This window comes from Lissotriton vulgaris, chromosome 4_1 (assembly GCF_964263255.1).
Source record: "Lissotriton vulgaris chromosome 4_1, aLisVul1.2, whole genome shotgun sequence".
Lineage (NCBI taxonomy): Eukaryota > Metazoa > Chordata > Amphibia > Caudata > Salamandridae > Lissotriton > Lissotriton vulgaris.
The window spans coordinates 819932702-819954236 of NC_141691.1; the positions used below are offsets into that span (position 1 = coordinate 819932702).

Below are 21535 nucleotides of genomic sequence, written 5' to 3' on the forward strand. Positions count from 1 at the left end.
ATTGCGGCTGCGATCTATTCTGCTGGGGTGCATTCTGATTTGAACGCGGAGGATATGCTTGTTGAAGCAACACCTTAGTTTTTAGCTCTTTCGTCTTTTTATCAGCACGGTCGCTCTCTTCTTTCTCTCTATTCTCATAATATTGTGCCGTAGCCAATATCTGAGCAGAGGTAGAAACGGCCCATGCACTTTCCGAATTCTTTAATTTATTGCTCAAATCGGGCAGTAAGTTCGAAACAAATTTATCCACAAACAATCACTGACCACCCTCGGTACCCATATCCTGTCCGCTATGGTCAATGAATGCTTCCTCGAACCTCGTAAAGAAGTTGGAAACACTCTCATCTTTCTTTTGCTTGCAGGCTGACAATTTATCCCAATTTACCCTCATAGCTGGCATAAGCGTTTTCATTAATGTAATTATTCTTTGGGGAAGAGCAGCAATCAACTGTTCAGGCTTAGCACCACCAACTTGCAACCCATCTGCCGCTATGATGGCCGCCCAATCACCACCTAGCTCGGTCGCATGATTTTCCTGACGAATCTTAGCCCATACCGGTTGCGGTACAACATTGCCAAACAACATATCGATATCGGCAAGATTCATTATCGTAGCATCTACGAGCTGCGATAATTCTTTGTAATATCCTGCAGGATTTTTGCGAGGGTCAGGCAAAGATTGCTTCACCTGCAACACTTCTGAGCGTTTCCATGGGAGATGTATCCACACCCTCTGGAAATGCGGCAGAATCGGCGGTGCTCGGGTGGCATCACCTGGCATCCATACCGGTGGCACTTCACGCATGGGAAACTGACCAGACTCATCTGGCAGTCTTTCAATATCCTCGATAAACAATGCATGAGGGATCGGAGCGGGGCGAAGAGATAGCAACCGCTCAATAGCACGTCGAACGTTAGTATCTACTATCAGTCCATTTGCGAACTGAAGCTGAAGCTCAGACAGGGCGGTCAGCACCTCGTCAGGCGCATCGGCCACTATCTGATCATGAAGGAACTTGCACATTTCATTAAACACATATCTCTGGGTTGGTATATTAAACTGACAGAACGTTTCAAGGACAACACGGGGTGGATTTCTAAGAGGGTTTACCATCCAACCCATCGCCATATTATATAGCGCAACACGTTCTCTGTTTCCAGGAAGCTGACTACGTCTCTGAGGACCATCAGAACCAGCGGACCCATGAACAGGTCCGAGCGAATGAAAGAAGCTTGCCGCAAGAGGAGAATTTCGAGAACGAGTAGAAGGAGAAGCATACGATACAGGACTAACAAGAGAAGGAGTAGAAACAGTAGCAACAGCAGGAGTTAACAAAACAGGAGCAGGAGCAGCAGGAGTATGTGGAAGTGGAGGAGCAGTAGGGATAGAAACCGGCAAAGGAGCAGGAACAGTCGGAAGAGCGGGTGTAGGCTGAGGAACAGGCGGAGGAACAATAGGCGGAAGAATAGGTATGGCAGGAACCACAGGAGCTGCAACTGCGGTACCCTGTACATACGGAGGTGGCGACTTCATAAGATAAGACATTAAAGGATCCTCAACTGGCTCTTCCTTCTTTTCCGACTCCGTAGGCAAAGCGGGATAACATTTATCTACGGTCATACGCTGTAATCTGTCAAACACTTCCTTATCCTTAACCTCCTTATCATGCTGAAATTGCTCTGCTTTCTTTACTATAGTAGCAACATTATCTCGATAATTACGTTTATTCTGTCTGATTTCTTTCTGTCGGGCTTCTTTGCGCCACAACCGGAAGGCATCAAACATGGCCGGCCTTGATTTTCGTTCAAATAATTTAATCTCTAGATTATCTAAGATCGGGGCCTCGAAGCTACCATGAGGTGGCCAACGAAGGTCGCCGTCCTTCTTTGTATATTTAATCCAATAATCATTAAAGGTAATTGGACCTAGTCCATGTTTACTATATAGTTCATAAGTGGGAGTTCCAACCGGAGGTATCGGACACGAGTCCTCCAGTCGGGAATCCATACCACAAGGTCTGAAACAACTAAACAAAGTACTGCGACCAGGCATCTTGCACACTAGCCGAGTTTCACAAACTTCAAGGATTACGGGATTTTACCAAGTCCCAGCAAAGAACAAAACCCTCGGTCTTTGGCGGCTGCAGTCGTCAAACAACACAACAAAGTACGCTAGCAAAGTGTCACCGACAAAAACACTCACACAGCGTTAACAACAAAAACACTCGAAGTGTCAACAACCAAGAACTCTGGGAGCGACCCACAAATACTTAACTCAAAGATCAATGGCGTCACCAGGAAGGCCCGTCTATCGTCTCGCTATACCAAGGTCTACGCCAGGCGCCAAAACAGGTCTACAGTCAGGGCAGCAGTCCGTCGCAGCCGTCCGGAGGCGGGAATCTTCGCGGGAAAAGTCTTCGGGCCACTTATTTCGACAACTGGATCGATGAAGCGGAGTGCACCTTCCCTTCGGAGATTTCACACGAAGTTCCTCACGATCGTCGGGCTTGGACCGGTACCACTGATGCAGCCCCACGTTGGGCGCCAACTGAAGGACTGGGTTCTGTAGGACCCAGCGGTGCCAGGGCACAACACCTGAAACCTTCGTGGGTAACCTGCTCCGGCGTACGAATCACAGAGACACGGGACACTTCCTTCGGCGTCAAAGATTCAAGGTTTATTTACTGCAGGGAATACAGAAGTCACGACAAGTACACAACGTGCAACTTGGGGAGACTGCTTCAAATTGGTTCTGTAGATCGCTCCTTTTATACAGTTTTTACCCATAGGACAACATGGTACACAAAAGTTTACAACTCGGTTCTCATCATTATCCCCCAGAGGGGTCGCTTTGGTCACTTTGAAAACACATGAGGTCCGGAACATTAGTGCGGAAACATTTGGCGGTTCCCAACTGTAAAAACCCATCTTCCCAACATTAGTGCATTCCAATCGGTAGTAAAACAGATCGAAGTAGGAACAAAGACAGGTGCGGGGGAAGACGGAGACAGTGGGGAGATCGGAAAGGGTGTAAAAGGGGGAGGTATCGGGAAACACGAGATACAGGCATCAAAGGGACGTGCCTAATGAAATGCACGGCTGAGACAATAAGTCCGTGCGGCAAGATGAGCCTTGAGCGGCGCCATCTGCCTTACAGTAACATCCCCCTCGTCATAAAGACACTTACAAAGGACATGTGTCTTCCGCACATATCTTGGGAGTCCCAGGGTCGCGAAACGGACAGCGTCCGTTCGCTGGCTACTTGAGGGCAAGAGACAAAATGGATGCCGTATCTAAGATGGAACCCGTGGGTACAGATGAAAAACCCACATAACAAACGAACGGTTTAAGTTAGCACAGTGAAACTGCGCACACTTACTAAACTCGTCATTTGCGGTTCATAGATACCAGACTCGACCATATTCGTGCGAGTCGAAAACACCACTTATGATTGTCACGGAACCTCAGCATCAAGTGAGACAGATTGCTCCAATGGACCAGATGACAGTGATTATGAAGCAGATGAAGCATCAATTGAGACAGATTGCACCAATGGACCAGATGACAGCCTACAGCAAATGATAGAAGACTGGACCAGTTACGCCAGCACTGGGATTCGGTACATGATCACACCCGTAACACAGATGTCAGTGCACAAAACAAGCGGGAAGGAGAAACAAACCGGATAAGACGGTCTGACTCACTCGGACACCAGGAAGAGGAAGACAAACACATCCACGACATCCGAGACAATGAAGAAACTGAGAGGAGGCCATTATCATCACACGAGAGAGGTAGAGATAAAATAGCAAGAGATCAACCACAAGAGATAGATATACCAAGAGATCAACCACAAGAGATAGATATGTGGTCATCAAACAACCTCTCCAGTAAGACGACACCAAAGTCATTTCGAGAAAGGTACCCGGAGAAATATGCCAAAGAGAACTCCAACTCTAGGAGCAGCTTGTCACGGCCTACCTATTTCAAAAATCATCTATTCAAGACACACTCAAGAGAACGGTATCAAAGGACATCGACAGAAGACTCCTCTGATTCAGAAAGCACGTCTGTTCGATACCTCGAGTCGACCGAGTCATGGTCCCGACGACGGCCATGGCGTCAACCACCTGAACACACCTCAGAACCAAAGGACATCAGTCACGTCAAGAGTAACGTATCTCACATCAATGTCCCTGAGTACTCAGTCACTCCACAAAACAACCTGTCATGTCAATCGCAGATACATCAAGATATAAACAATATACCTTCACCACTGATAGGGTCAGCGAGGCTGACCCACAGGGACTACGGAAAGAAAATAAAGATAGTGGACACTACCAACCGGATGGGAAAGGAATATCCAGTCACCCCACAAGGAAGACAAGATGTGTTAACAGAGACAGACCATCATCAGATGAGAGAGAAACATGCACAGGCCCAGACAGTCAAAGAGCTCACCAGTCCCAAACATGAGTGGGAGTGGGTGAGGCAAACAGAGGCAGCGAATGAGTCCCCGAACCAAACCAAGATGGTCTTTTCAGATAGCGCCTCACCGTGGTATACATTACTTTGAACAGGAAGGCAGTGTTGCCCTAGACAAAAGGAAGTAAAGTCATATGCGGGTGCTCGGAAAAGAACCCGAACAACATCCCCTCATGAAGGAAATCGAGCGTCAATCAAACAAGAGCCCCATATGAAGACTGACTGCAGCCATCAAGCTGAGCTTTTCACAGTCACCTCAGAAACTGAAAATGAGTGGATCACCCAGAAGCTGATTGGAAACCACCACGAACCTAAGCACAAGAGGACCACGCGAGACGTCTCGCAATTACAAAGATACACTACCGTAACAAAAGATGTTGTCGTCAAAGCAACGGAAAGCCATACAAAAGAAATGGAGATGCATCTTCGTAGCCTAAATAGGCGGCCTGCAGACCCGTGTGGCTGACTGAGGAACTATTAAACATGTTAGACGCTAAGTTTATTTTGTCAACAAGTGGGAGATGTAATAGTGTGATGCAGTCTAGCGTTTCAACAAAACTGAACTATAAGAACTGCAGAGGCTGACGGAAGACGACTCCCACGCAACGTGAAACCGAAACGAAACTGGAACAGAGAGATTCTGAGACACTGCCAACTGACAGTCAGTCATTGATGGAGACTGCCGCTGAGAATGAGCCCGACAGGCCCTACCGTATCGCTTCATCAAAGAATTCTAAAGAAAGACAATTTCCTGTTTTGCCGTGGTGTATATTATTTTGTTTTCTTTTATTCACAGAGGGGGGAGATGTAATGATGTTGATGCAAAGTGCCCAGTGACCCAACTGGTCAGGCACTAGGACCGGCCCGAGTGAGGGACGAGGGCGGGCGGAAAGGGAGGAGCTGGGGGACCAAGTGGGCAGGAAAGGGCAGTGAGCTGTTGGGATTTGAAGAAGGAGGATGAATAATAAAGAAGGTCCCTGACCCTACCACACTGTGTCCGCCTGAGTTCTTGGGGCTGGACACTACACAAGGTTTGCACAAGAGATGTGCATTTTGAATTAACAGCTTAGATATACTCAGCCAATATTGGCGGGAACTGAGCACAGAGAATATAAAAATAGCATAATTGTATTATATAGCACAGCATTATGATATCAACAATAATATAATAAGACAGAGGACCGGGTGATACTGTGTCATGATTGTTAACTGCATTTCCCTTTTCGTTACCGTGCTCTTGCTGCTTCAATGTTGTAGGCCAGCCCCATGCACGGCAGGCCTCCTTTCCCACTCAGCCCCAAAATGGCCGCCCAGTCCTTGCATCCCCTGCTGTGGCATGTCGCAGGCATCTTGGTGACTGTTTACGTCAAAGCGTGAGTAATGTATAGCTCTTGCATTCGCACTGGCTTTGTCAATTTGAAGGCAGATAAAGAGAGTCATAGGGCACGCTGACACCTTTCATCTGATTCCTCATTTTCAGAGTACAGTTAAGTCAAAAGAAGCCTCGGTTCACATGTTTTCCTCACTTGGTCTGCCAGTCTGCTGTGTTAATAGGAACACGAGGAAGAGGGGCAGGCTAAAGCAGCACAGGAATAAAACATGGATGAACTAAACCGGCATACTTCAAATGTAAATTTCTGATCTGTCTTTGAAATGGTTAGTGGGGTTGCAGGTGAGACGTGGGAAGGCAAAGTGGTGGTGTGTGCAGACTGCATGAAATGCATGCAAGTCTTGGTATGTCTGAACCACACCAGTTTTAATGGTTGCGCTTTTAATGCGGCCCGTGACTTCTGGTAACAAATAGCGATGAAAAAACTCATGCTGTTGAATTTGTATTTTTGCATGCATTCTTCCGTAACTGAATGCACTCGGCTGGGTATAGCTAGTTCAGACAGTGGTCATATGCATCCCCTGACAGTATTTGGGAAACACACTGGTTTATTGAATTTAGGTCGAGCCTGGACAGCGCATGCACTGCTCTGCGAGGCAATGCTGTATTCAGGTAGGGACTTGAAGGTCTGCCCACTCTCCACCCAAATTTTCATTGGCTTGTGTCATTGTCCACTGTGAACTGTGGCCGTTCATTGGTCAATAGGCTGAGTAGTCCCTCCTTAGTACCTCCTTGTCTCATTTTGTAACCTCTCATGGCAACACCCCTAGTTATGTGTGTTGTTACGTGGTAGGCTTTTTAAATGCAGCCTCTGAGCACTGTTTTCTCAAATAGCTTTGTCCTGCCTGCTGTTGCAGGCAGGACACACTCTCTAATAATCCTTTTTAAAAAGGTTTATAGCACGAGCATCAAATGCATTTGCAATCCAATAGGTCTCGCATTTGCGAGAGTTTATGCTATTGACATTGTAAATGACAATGCCTTTTATTATCTGTTATGATATAACAACACGTAAATAAAAGGCATTGTCATTTACAATGCCAATAGCTCAAACTCTTGTAAATGTGAGACCTATTGCTTTGAAAATGCTTGTTATACACTTGTATTAAAGCTGCTTTTTGATTCAAATAAAGATGAGATTGAGAAGGGTGAATATGTGAAAGAATGTGTAAGCAGACACTTTCATGAATTGCATGCCAGTACTCATGCATAAGGGATGGTTGCTGTTCCCATGGTCTAACATAATGCTAAGTTCTGCTTTGATCTTGTTTCTGAATGCAGTCACTTCACTTTATAAAACGAAGCAGAAATCGGTCTCACTCTCACCATTTCAGAAATTAAACAGAGCTTCTTGAACAGTAATAAGGCACTTTTTTGTTGCTTTAAAAAGGCCTTTCCATTCATATGCAATGCTGAAGTTGTATGTCCATCGTAATTAAATTAGCAGACTTATGCAGTTTGCTGTATTTCTGCTCTATCTAACGAATAGTTCCAGTGTTGATAGTGGAGCATTGGGTATTGTCCTTGCTATGTACAGCATTCAAATAGCTAAATAAGTGTGGCTTAATGATTAGAGCGGCAGAGGTCTAGCCCGGGACCAGGGTTCAATTCCCCGCCTCGGCGGGTCTTGGGCTCAAAATTCCACGGACCTCATAATTCTCGCCTCGGTGCCTATTCCAATCATGGAGTCCCACTCTGCAACTCTGGGCAATAGCTTGCTTAATCCCCACAACGCTAAGGATGCCTGGCCTCCACCTTGGGGGTGCCCAGGAGTGGACGCCTCACAGGGAAAGCAAGGATGGGTTCCACAGCGGTATTCGTACAAGTGCCTTGAGACCCTTGCGGTGAGTAGTGCGCTATACAAGTATCAATTTACATTTACAAATAAAGCATTGGACAGACAGCATCTTCTAACCTGTCTGGGCTTTATGTCTTTATTTAAAGTTCTCACAAAAACACCCCAGGCTTACTTTGGACAATGGAGCGCGTTCTCTTTTTCATGTTAGGATAGATAGCAGTGCTTACCATCGGAGACTAGGCCATGTCTGAGTTTTTATTTAAGTAATGAGTGATCAAAAAAGATGTGGATCTTCTCTTTATAGGCCATTGAACATCTCTGAGTCTCATTGGTAGAGTTCATACAAAGCTATCGCACCATGCAAATCATGCAAAATTAAGAAGCGCTGATTTTCCCTGCAGCATTATATGTGCACATATTGTCAGGTACTGACTATGTCTGTAGAATAGGTATTAGGAGGATTTGTGTTCTTGTTTGTGTTTAAGGTTTTTAATGTATTCCTGCTACAACGAGATGTTCTGGTAGCAATTTTCCATTAACTTCCATGATATCACTTGCTGTGTTCCAGTTTTGCTATAAGGTCAATCAATGTATATTTCAATTATGCAATCGGGTTAAGTGACATATGATGTAATATCATTCAGGGATCAAAGGGCATATGCTGTCAGTTTTGCTCGAAGCCCATGTATTTCAGCATGAGCAATTATACAAGTGTATATTTGTGCAGGAATATGCACGCAGACCTGTGACTGGTGTAGGTTTTTAAGCATACTTCTGGAAATGTTTGTGATTTTCTGAAATTCCTAAATCTTCACCGATGCAAGATGTACATGTTTATTGCTTTCTTTATGAATCAACGCCAGTTTGCTTACTTGGTTGGGGGACTTTGTTTATGGACATGATGTGTTTCAGTACTTCAATATACACCACAAACAAAACCAGTTATAGGATCAAGCTCGGTAGAGCACTGTATAGTAGCTGGTGGGAAGGTTGATTTGTGCCATATATGCTAATGTGTATATACAGTTTCAGGTCCAAGTCTATCTTTCTTCCTCTGTAATACCTTTAATATTTTGATTCAACAATTTTTCTGGGGAAACATATGGCACTCTTAGGAGGGTTAGGCTAACGACTACTCTTAATTTAATTGAACAGATGTTGGACAGATGTTGATGTGTATTGCCTAAGGAGCACCACATTCAAGTTCGTTGTTGGTAATTCCATAAAGGGTGGCCCAAATAATGTGCCAATCCTTTACTATAAGATAAAGGATGAAGTTCATGCAACAAAATTATCATGCATGTGTTTAGCTGTACATTTGCGTGTACAGGGCTACAATAATAACAATTTAATACTCATTAAAATGCAGTTAATAAAATGCTGGTACACAGAAGACTAATTGTTAACAAAATGGGGGAGGGAGAGAATAATCGAAGAATGGATTCGTTCTCCCTGGGCTAGTCTTCATAAACAAAAATAATCCATCAAATAAAAATGGGGGGAAGGAAAGTGTCCCTACGATGGTTGGGAACACCCTGGTTGTTATTGATACCCCTCACACACCAACAGGCCCCTTGGTGTCATGCTTCATCATTGGGGTCCTCGCACCCCTCTACGGATGCGGCGTGCTGCGACCTACGGTTGCGTGGGAGCACTTATGATGACTATGTGTGGTGAAGGTGAGGAAATTCTTATGTGAGTGCAGTGGTGGGGTTCTTAAGTGGATGATGTTAAAAAGTGCCTGGCTCGTGGGGTGTTACAAAAAACTTTATTTGACCCCCGGGCTGGTACTGTTAAAATGGTGAGATGGAGGTAATTGCGCAAACTATGTGTGTCACCTCCTATGTGTGTGTCAACATGCTTCGGTGTAAAAACACCTTCTTCAGGACTGGGGTACACAAATCCCCACCTTACTCACGTTTTTCTACTTTTTCAGAATGTATTTACTAAAAAGTGAAATTTACAAGTGCAGGTAATACAATGTACCTACTGGATAACCGCTATTTAGCTGACTTGTAAAGGAAAGGGACAAAACATTTTTTTCAGGTGGTCCCTTCCATAAAAACATAGGTATCGTAAACCGTGGATACAGTCAGAAAGAGTGCGGCTCGGATTCCTAGACACGTGGTGTCATTCTACACAAAAACGTGCCAGTTGTGAAAATTTTAAGAAAAGACCACGAGTCAGTCATTCAGTTCATGGAGTGGCTCAATACCCAAGATCGCTTTCTCAAATTCACGCACTCGGTTTCTAACGAAACACTTGTCTTTCTGGATCTAAACATATTCCATCAAGAAGGGAAACTAAAAACAACCACCCATTTCAAACCGACAGCAAGGAACTGTCTACTCAGATACGACAGTTTCCACCCACGTCACTTGAGGATGAACCTCCCATACGGACAATTTCTCCGTTTAAGAAGAAACTGCACCCAAATGGACGACTACAAATCACAGGCCCAAGATCTTAAATCCAAACTGCAAGCAAGACAGTATCCGGATAGGATCATCAATGCAGCCATGAAAAGGGCTAGGAACAATAATAGGGATGCCCTGCTGGAGGACAGGAGTACACCCATCACAAAACAAACAAGACCAATATGCGTCACAACGTATAGCTCCCATTCAAACGAAGTGTCGAAAATTGTGAATAGACACTGGCGCATCTTGACATGTGGATCACTGGAGATTGAAAAACCAATGTTTTCCCACAGACGAGGAAAAAACCTCAAGGACATACTAGTCCACACCCGCACAAAACCCCAGCAACAGCAACAACTTTCAATACATGGAGTACAAGGACATTTTCCGTGTGGCAACTGCGCAAGCTGTCACCTGACCAGAAAAAGCAAACGGCTGACTTTTGCTAATGGAACCAAGTGGGATCAGCGAAAATTGACGAATTGCAACAGCAAGAACGTTGTCTACATGATTGTGTGCCCCTGTAATCTCGAATACATTGGAATGACCACCAGAGCCGTGAAAACACGACTTAATGAACATAAGAGCAACATCCGCTGCAAAAAGAGTACCACTAAGATGGCTGCACATTTCCTGGATATGCAGCACAGCGTCAATGACATCAAGTGGACGGTAATTGAACAAATACCCTCTGAACATGGCCTCTTTGAGAAAGACCAACGATGGGTGTTCCGCCTCGGGACCCACATCTCGGGTTTGAACGATGACATCCCCTGGGACCAACTGAATACGTGAACCACATACATAGGAGAAGAAATCCCTATCTTCCTGAGCTAGATATACTGTTAATGCGCCCCCCTTTTTAAAAAAAAAACAATCGCCCCCCCTTTTTAAAAAAAATAAAGCTGAGGTCTTCCCTAGAACTGACATTCCGTAGTAAACCATGTCTATTAAGAAAATCGAGTGGTTAAATCAATAGGTGGGCTCACTCAGGCGGTTTCTCTATTAGCATGCCTCGTAATTAAGAGTGTAAAAACTCTGGTAACAACTTTATTTGACTTTGGATTAACCCGATATATCAGGACCAATATTGATCCATACAAGCAGGCACTAACTTTTTACAGACGATCAGTGTCAGTAATGAACTTTCTAGGCATGTGCGTTTGAAACAAACACTTCAGAACAGAACACGCATGCGCACCCCATTTCCTACGGACGCGCATACGCAGACAAGGCGGGAGCGATAACATGGGCAGCAATGACCGGGAAACCAAATACGACATATCCGGTAAACTTAATTGCCAATTATCCAATAAAGGGCAAGTCAATAGCGGTATAAAAGAGCTTCTGGCAGCACCTCGGCACAACCAACGGAGCCGGCGTAAGGGGCAGCCAAGAGGGATTCTCCTCAGAGACTCGTGAGTATGACAACCGCAAACCGACCTACCACCTCTACGAACATGTGAGTACCGGGCAAAAGCAGTAAATCTCTTCATTCCTCACAGGTAGCAAGGAAGCGCGAGGTACCCCTACCTTATCACTGTCTCATGGGGCAACAGACTCCTGAATAAACAGTATGTTAAACTCTCATAGAGTTTTTCCGATATGTATATAGTCTAACCCTGACAACCCAAATTTTGCCTTAAATTAGGGTGTGATTTATATTCTGTGTGTCTGTGTCCAGTAAGTGTCTTTTCTTAAAATTTTCACAAAGGGCACGTTTTTGTGTAGAATGACACCACGTGTCTAGGAATTCGAGCCACACTGTTTCTGACTGTGTCCACGGGTCACGATACCTATGTTTTTAAGGAATGGACCACCTGAAAAAACATGTTTGTCCCTTTCCTTTACAGGTCAGCTAAATAGCGGTTATCCAGTAGGTACACTGTATTACCTGCACTTGTAAATTTCACTTTTTAGTAAATACATTCTGAAAAAGTAGAAAAACGTGAGTAAGGTGGGGATTTGTGTACCCCAGTCCTGAAGAAGGTGTTTTTACACCGAAACATGTTGACACACACATAGGAGGTGACGCACATAGTTTGCGCAATTACATCCATCTCACCATTTTAACAGTACCAGCCCGGGGGTCAAATAAAGTTTTTTGTAACACCCCACGAGCCAGGCACTTTTTAACATCACCCACTTAAGAACCCCACCACTGCACTCACATAAGAATTTCCTCACCTACACCACACATAGTCATCATAAGTGCTCCCACGCAAACGTAGGTCGCAGCACGCCGCATCCCGTAGAGGAGTGCGAGGACCCCAATGATGAAGCATGACACCAAGGGGCCTGTTGGTGTGTGAGGGGTATCAATAACAACCAGGGTGTTCCCAACCATCGTAGGGACACTTTCCTTCCCCCCATTTTTATTTAATGGATTCTTTAGGTATACAGAATACAACAACACTGCAAACAGCTAGAAACGAAATGGATAGCCAGCCATGACACAACTGACAGAACAACCTACAAGGCTGCACTCAGACACTATCACCAGCAAATTAGTGACACTAAGAAAAAAGCACGAGAGGAAGCTCTGACAGCTGTAGGAGACCTCAATCATCAAAGATTTCACCTTGCCCTGAGCCACTGTCAACAACATTGCTGCCTTCCAAGAACTCTGTGACAACCTATCCAACTTGTTCCACAGCTAAATCGCAAACACCTACAGCAACTTTACACACCAACCCAACCCCAGAGACCCCATTGCTAAACTACCCAGCACCAATCAAGACAGCCATCTGACCCTCAGCTGAAACAACACACCGGAAATCATGAGGATCATCCATTCAGGTGCCAGAACAGATCCATGCCCCCACCACATCTTCAACCTGAGAACATCACCAATCAGTATCACCCTACCCATATCATCAACACCTCAATCACATCCGTCACTTTCCTGCATGAATGGAAATTTGCAGAAATCAATGCTCTTCTCAAGAAGCCTATAGCCAACCTGAATCAAATGAGCAACTTCCAACCGATCTCCCTGCTCCCCTATCCTGTTAAAGTGATTGGGATTGATTAACAAGCAACTCGCAACCTACCTCGAATTTCACCATCTTCTAGAAAACATATAATCAGGATTTCAAAAGAACCTCCGCACCGAAACAGCATTCATCCAGCAATCCGACAACATTGAAACACCTGGACCAAAAAAAAGCAGCAGCCCTCATCCTGCTCGACTTCTCTGCAGTCTACAACACTGTCTCCCACAGCTCCCTCATCAGAAGGCTCCACAAGGTTGGTATACAAGGAACCAGTCTCAAATGGATCGGTTCCTTCCTCATGGGAAGAACCCAAAAGCTCAGTCTGCCACCCTTCACATCAGAGACCAAGACGCTGATATGCGGTGTGCCACAGGGGTCGTCGCTCAGCTCCACTGTTTTCGTCAAATACATGATACCGCTAGCCAACATCATAAGATCACAAGACATCACTGTCATCTCCTATGCAGATGATAGACAACTCTTCCTTTCACTGATGGACAAGACATACACTACCAAAATCCACTTCACCAACTGCATGACCATGGTAACAGATTGGATGCGAAGCAATTCCCTGAATCTCAACTCCGATAAGATGGTCTGGTCATCAGGAACAAGACCTCTCCCATGGAATTCCCCTGGTGGCAGTCGGTTCTAGAAACAACACCCACAGACCATGCAGTAAATCTAGGGTTCATCCTGGATGACAAGCTCAACATGACCACTCAAGTCAACGCAGTGTGCACCTCCTACTACCACATCCTTCGAATGCTGCGAAAGATCTTCAAATGAACACCAGATGGACCATCACACAAGCAGGTTGGACTAAGGCAGCACTATTTATGTTAGAATCTCCAAACTACTACTACAAAGACTCAGGACTATCCAGAACGCATCCAAAAGACTCATACTCAACCTCTCAAGCCATACCCACATCACATCGCACCTCAGGATGCTTCACTGTCACCCCATTCACAAGTGCAGCCAATTTAAACTTATGCACACACAGAAAGCTCTACACAACATAGGGCCAGAATACACTTTCACCAACCCCCCAGACACCTATGACCTACCTCACTCTTACTTGCAAACACTTACCACATCAGTAAAAGAAAAACTGGAGGTCGCTCATTCTCCTACATCGCACTCAAAACATGCAACAACCTCCCTCAATACTTGAGAGCCTCCTCTTCACTCCTTGAGTTCCACAAGGAGCTGAAGACCTGGCTCTTCATTGAAGCATCTTGGGACACCATGCCAAAATGCTTGGATACCCTTTCGGGTGATTAGTGCGCTATACAAATCAACATAACAGAACACTGGATGGGGAACATTCAAGATATTTCTAAATCCCATTTTTTTTCGTATGTCTGACTTTCAAGAGTTTTTAATAAACATACGTGGAGACAAGGGTTCATATTTCTCTTCCCCTTAAAAGTAATGAAACTTTTTCAAAGTAGTCTCATTTTAGCAGCCACTCAAAGTAAGTCAAATATAAACTTTTCAAAAATGACTTTATCATCCTCGGACTCAAGCCTAGGGATGCCTCTAGTGAGGGCTTCATGAAGTGCAATGGCCGCTGATCAATGAAGGCCTTCAGTACCTGGCTCAAATCACAGAACCCTCATCAGCACCATCCCTCAATATTTACAAGAAAAGCTAAAACTCTGCACATTACCTCAACCCCAGTGATTCACAGATGACATCACACTCTTGATGCCTTGTTTCGTTTGTAACTGACGAACCTTTATAAAGCAAGGTCAAGTGCAGTGCTTAATTTGCAAAAGAACATAAATAAAATAAGTGCGGGCCATCGTTTTGTTTAGGAGTCAGCCATTGGTATTACAGAATGCTGGAGTTGTAAATACAAATGCTGGCTAATCTTGACTGCAGCCCAAACCTCTTTCTTCCACTGTCCTACCCTACCCGCTGTTTTATCTCACTTCGAGGGTTAATTTGTGTCCCTCCTTTTTCTTTTATCCCTGATTTCCATTGCAGCAGTTGGCTCACGTTATAGGACGATAAAAAAGAAATTATGTTGAAAGTGGTACAAACCCTTTCCGCTAAACAAAGGCTGAATGAGTAGGGATGAACGCCATACTACAATAACCCCAGAGAGTTTGGGGTTTGTGATCAGCTGGTAATATACAATAGCATGGTAAAGGAACAGATGTATAACATTTTGGATAGCGTTGCCTTTAGCTATGTAAATCCTGTGCATGGCCGCCCATTCACTTTTATGGTGAGCACTTACAGCAGGGGTCTCCAAACCGGTCCTGGAGGGCCGGATCCATGCCAGATTTTTAAAATTACTACATGTATCTCAATGGGGATATCCAAAAAATCTGGCATGGATCCGGCCCTCCAGGACCGGTTTGGAGACCCCTGACTTACAGCATATAGCAGCCCCAGGGTTATAACAATCCTTATACTGATAGTTCCCCAAATAACATTTTGAGAATTAAAAAGCACTCATTTGCTAGACATTATCCATAGTCTTTCAATCATATGCCCTGAGCAATGGAACATGATATTCAACTATTATTAGACCACAAAGTCAACAATTCACTTTTTGGTTGTCACAGGTGTTTTGAAGGCTCCGAACACTGATAATTGAATTCTGCATAAATAAACTACAGGTACACAGTTTTTCCACGTGAATCTATGCCCAAATATATTTGAAAATACTGCAAAATAAATAAAACAACCGTGCTTTCCTCCAAACTAAAAGTCCTGCTGTTCTCCATCTTACTTCTGAGATCATAAATCATTTGCACCTTCCACATTTGAGAATCTCTCACTCGGAGCTTCGATCCATTAGTCACTTGATTACAACACAAAAATAGGTCACATCAGTGGTTAATTGGCTTCGCATGTTGTGTACTTTTGGACCTTTGGTAATCATATGGATTTAGGAGGGGCAGTTGATTTATTGACTACTCAGTTGTTTTGCCTATTAACAGCAAACTGTGAATGAGACTAAATGGTCGATAAAATTGCTGTTTAGACATAATATGGATTTTTTTGCCCATTATCTAGGTCTCCAGCAGTCTTTAAAGCTCCCTACCTACGTGCAGCTCAGAACTATAACAAGGGAACTGGCTTTTAACAACCGCTATAACCCAAATCAAAAGGACTACCAATTTATTAGAACATTTCACCTACTCAGGGTAGAGTATTCTCAATTTATTAAGCAAAAAAACAGTGAGAAGCAATGGAATGTTGAGGCAGAAGGTCTATATCAGGCATTATTGTCCCTCAGCCAATCTAATCTCTTCAATGTACCTCCCAACATTCTAGTATTCTAATATAGCCCGCTGCGGAGGGCTATACCAGTTGTTACAGGCCCTTAACCCAAGTTATAGGCCTGAGCCACAGACAATGGCCTATATTGAGGGCGAAGGCCTTTAACAACTGTATAGCCTGAGGCAGAAGGGCTATAAGACTGTTATAACACTCCACCCACTGATGGTAGAATGTTCTAAATTGAAAAGGGAGAAACATGAAGACAAACATTGGAATGTTGGATCCAAAGGCTTACATCATCCATCATAAACCCAGAGCTCCTCATTGGCTTCAATGGCGCTACCAACATTTCAATATTCTAACACTTGTTGGTGATCTGTAATGCAATGCAATGCATATCTGGCACTGCTTTCAATTCAAGATAGCTTTTGCACATAAAAGTTGACCGACATTGCCTTGTGCACTGCTTTCCATCATAAAATAGGGCACGTCGTTGCATGCACCCTGGCTCAAAATGTTAGCAAATCTGGGGGCATATTATCAAGGACAGGCGATACATTATCGCCGCTTTTATCGGCCGGAAACTGCCGATAAAGTGTCGATAATGACCTTGATAATATGCTCTATGAATTCCAATCGAAGCCCATGTTAGATGTGTTCACATCTAACATGGGCTTCGATTGGAATTCATAGAGCATATTATGAAGGCCATTATCGCCGCTTTATCAGCAGTTTCCTGCCGATAAAAGCGGCGATAATGTATCGCCTGTCCTTGATAATATGCCCCTAGTCCTCTGTTTTCTCGTACCCATAGTGGAGATTTTATAGGTAAGTAAGCGGTCTAAGAAGCTGTTTCCTATCACAATGGTTCCTATTCTAATCAACAATTCTAGAAAACACCAATACATTGTAGTTTGGTTCCAGAGTCAAGGTTGAGCTGCAGATAAAAAAACCTTTGCAATGGCCATGGCATTAAGAGAACTAGAATTACCTATAAGGCATTCTGTATCCTGGTTATAAGTAGCTTCATATTCATGGACATTTTATTGTATCCTCTGACTGCCCTTCAGTCAGTTTGTTCCATAAATGTATTCAGATCTTGCCGCTTACACTGGTGATGAGAGCATGCACTGGGTTGCACACATTCTAAATCACATAAACTGCTTCACAGTAAAACCACAGACAAATGCAATTTATGGCAATATTTTTATTCATCATGCTGCAAGAGTAGGCGTTGTATGACTGGCATTTAACCGCGCGTCAGAGAATATCCGCAGGCTTTTCTGTCACTTGAGCACAGGAATTGAAACATTGAAAACAGTTCTATGGAGTTGCATCCTTGCTATCAAAAGAATAAAAGCACTGTTGACCCAGATAAAAGTAAGCATTTTTCTATCACAGTGGCACGGAATGCGTTTCTTCTTGAAAAAAATGGCAATGTGACAAAATGCGCCTTCCATCAGCGATAGCGTTTCAGTGAATGATTGACAACCAGGGAGAAGGCTCAGCAGTTGCTGCCATGCATCAATGTACATTTCAAGAGTTTCAGGTAGTTGTCAATCTTGTGGGAATCTCTGCGAAGGCAGTGCAAAAGATGGTAGAAGGCATAGAGGCGGGAATTTTCATCAGCCATCTGTATCTCTGTTGGCCCTGTCCACTGCGAGTAGACTTCATTGCCCAGGTCGCCAGGATGAAACTAAGGCATATAAAGAGACAAAGCAATTGAGACAACATAGCAGGACCCACAGCACGTGACTTTAAGGCCGAGTGGGATGCATTTAGGTCACGCAACACCACCTGATCTTTTCATAATACAAGTAAATAGAAGTGAATGGAAGTGAAAAGCACGGTTTGAGGATCCTCCCTCTAAACAACCTAGTGATCTGGGCCCTACTTTAAGGAGATTTGGCGTATGGCAGGTCAACAAGTCATCTTGCTGCACTGCTCTACGCCAAAATGAAAGACAGGAATACACAGTGTTTATGCAATATGGTACATTCCTGTCCTTTCTCTCTGCACTGGCACTGTTTCGGCTACCTAGCGCTTATGCTGGTACCCTTGCACTATGGTGAGAGAGTGCCTGTGTTGATGGCAGGATTGTTTTTGAGCAGGAAAGGCCACCTTCCTGCACAGAAACAATCCTAAAACGTGTTTTCCTCTTTCTATGTGTGCAGCATGCAGAGAAGGAGAAAATAACAAGGAGAAATAAAGAGATTTCTCCTCATTATGCCTTGCCTCGGGAGGCGAAAGGATGTTGCACTTCACCAGGTTTACATGCTCATGTAAATCTGAGGCAGTGTCAAAATCCATGGGTGTTGCATGAGAAAACCCACTTCAATGCCCATGGACGCCTCTAGAGCGTGGAGTAAGGAAACACTGCGAATTGCGTTGCATTACCTTACTCCATATCTATGACACCATTCTAAGCCAAGCATAGTAGGTTTGGGTGGCCTCATAGATATAATTTTGTAATGTGCGCTGCTAGAGTGTCACCAAAAGTGATGCTCCGGTGGCGCAATGGGCTCGTAATTAACACCTTCGACGCTATTGACGGAACCGTTCCGTCACGCCCCTCCGGTGGGCTGTGCTCATGACGGAACCGTTCTGTCACGGCCCGCTCGTTGCGCCTGCGCGGCACTGATTTCGCGCCTGCGCGGCGTGTTTCATTAAGCGGGCGGGCCGTGACGGAACGGTTCCGTCACAAGCACAGCTCACCCGCGAGCCGTGACAGAACGGTTCTGTCAATACAAAGCAGAAAGGGAGGTCTCCTCACAAATCCAATCAGGGGACGAGGAGTGAAAGTAGTAGAAGAAAAACAAGGTGGTCCCTCTTACTGATTCAAAAAAAAGGGGGATTGCACTTGCTTATGTAATGCCACTATAGCTCATGAGATCTTCACAATTTTAAGCCACTCATAACACTTTAAACCAAGTTATAATACTCAACACAATCAAATAAAATATCTTAATCATTTATTAAAAGAATTTTTGACAATGTTAAACATCGAATAACTGTGTCACAGAGAAATGTTAAAAAAGAGTGTCGGCATCATACAGCAATGATGTACATCTCTTGAGTATATACAATATACAAATTAAAAACAACAATTATTTAAAAAAACCAAGTAGTCGACGCAGCGTTTCGGTTCTTTGAGTTGAAACCTTCATCAGGACGGGGTTCTATACAACAGAGAAACATTGTATTAACACCACATATTGCTTTTACAGTTCATAAAATGTCGTATCCAACCTATTGCTACTTTTTACAACTTATATAATCTTTGTTGACCTTCTTCTATTTTTATACAAAAGAGACAATTTTTCTCGCAGACATAATTCATTACTAATGTGTGGTGGTTTCTCTTAGAACATCTTTTAAAACAACAATTAAAGTGACACAAACAACCGTGGCTACTGGATCTCATGAGCTACAAAAAGAGGTTTCATAAAGAAAGCTCCATTGGGGCATTAAGTCTATGCTTGTGATGCAGTACATGGCATCATTTAGTTGTATTATTGCAACCAAGGTGAATGTGCTGCACGAAAGAATATGTGAACTTACTTTTTTTAAAAAAACAGAACAACAGAATGACGTTAACAGCTACAGGGACTACCTATTCAATAAAAAAAGCAATAAATTTGCGAAAGATGTAGAGAAATACAATCCAGAACACGTATATCCCTATCTTCAAAAAGATTTTTATGACCGCCCGAGAGAGACCTTTGCCAACCGTAGACCGTGGCAACAGAATCAAAATCAAAATTTCCAAAGAAATAAAAAAGTTAGGTTCTTTGATACATCGTACTCAAGTACGGATTCGGAGGCAGAGATTCAGGAAGACAGTAGAACCACCAATAGAGATAGAGAAGGTGCCTCAGGGAACACAAAGGATACACTTCCTTTTTTAGCACAGCGCCAATCCTATGGACAACAGAGAGGGAGAGGCAGAGGGAGAGGGAACTATGCCCCTCAACCTCAAGCATACCAACGCCCCTACACCAGGAGTCAGAAAATGTGGAACAAGTAACAAAAGCCCCTATCATTAATCTTTCGGAAACCATTCTTACTGATACAGAGACTAAACTTTTAGAAAAAGGTCTAGGTTTTGCCATAGCATGCCCAATAGATAGATTTAATGTGGAGAGAGATTTACAAAACTTTTTTAGAAAGATCCGGTTGCAAACATTCTTTGAGGGAAAAGAGAGAGCCCCATCCTCCAATAAATCTGGTTTAAAACCAAAATCGACATGGACTCCTCACATTGGCCAAACCAATAAGGACATAGAGGCCTTTGAGAGAATAGTAGAGAAAAGCGTAATGGATCTCCTAGATCAGAAAAATTGGATTCAATTTAATCTTAGTAAAGAAGAGAAAGAGGCCCTCAAACATCTGGAAAACTGCCCCGATTTAACCATTAAACCTGCCGATAAAGGCGGGAGTATTGTTATCATGAATACTACCCAATACATCGACAAAATGACCCGTATGCTTGACAATAGGGACCACTATCAAAAAGTGTGTAGGCAAGATTGGATCCAATTAAAAGACATTATTAAACGTACACTAGACCTAGCCAAGGAAGATGCTGCTATCTGTGAGGAAGAATACAGGTTTTTATTGAATAACAACCCTACCACACCTGCCCTATATGGACTACCAAAAGTCCATAAAAATATACTTGACCCACCGATGAGGCCTATTGTAGCGAGCATTGGCTCACTGACTGAGCCACTCAGTAAATACGCTGATGTCTTTCTACAGCCATACGTGACAAAACAACAGGCGTATATTAAAGACACAGGAGCGATAATTCAAAAGGTAGAGCAGTTACCATTCAATCCAGAAACTCAGTATTTAGTGACCCTCGACATCGAGGCACTTTATACAAACATACCTCAAGATAGCACAATAAACATGATTAAGGAATTACTTTGTCCAAGAGACAGGGATTTCAATCCACAAGAAACTTTCATTATTGATTGTGTGAGCCTCGTCCTAAAAAACAATATTTTCATTTTCAATAAAGAATACTACAAGCAAATAAAGGGGACCAGCATGGGAGCCACCTGTGCTCCCAGCCTGGCCTGTCTTTATGTATCGCAATTTGAAAATATTCATATTTTTAACCCCACGGCCCCTTTTTACGAAAACATATCAGAGTGGTCGAGATATATCGATGATGTCTTTTTTATTTGGTCAGGAT

General features: G+C 43.7%; 1 protein-coding gene across 1 annotated transcript in view; it reads right to left on the reverse strand.

The window, feature by feature from the left end:
- Window positions 1-17535: 17535 nt before the first annotated feature.
- PRL (prolactin) overlaps window positions 17536-21535 on the reverse strand; it is a 95047-nt gene continuing 91047 nt past the window's right edge. Inside the window, exon 5 of the mRNA XM_086966873.1 lies at window positions 17536-18028. Coding sequence (XP_086822999.1) covers window positions 17837-18028 — 192 coding nt within the window. The 3' untranslated portion in view covers window positions 17536-17836. The remainder of the gene's footprint in view (window positions 18029-21535) is intronic.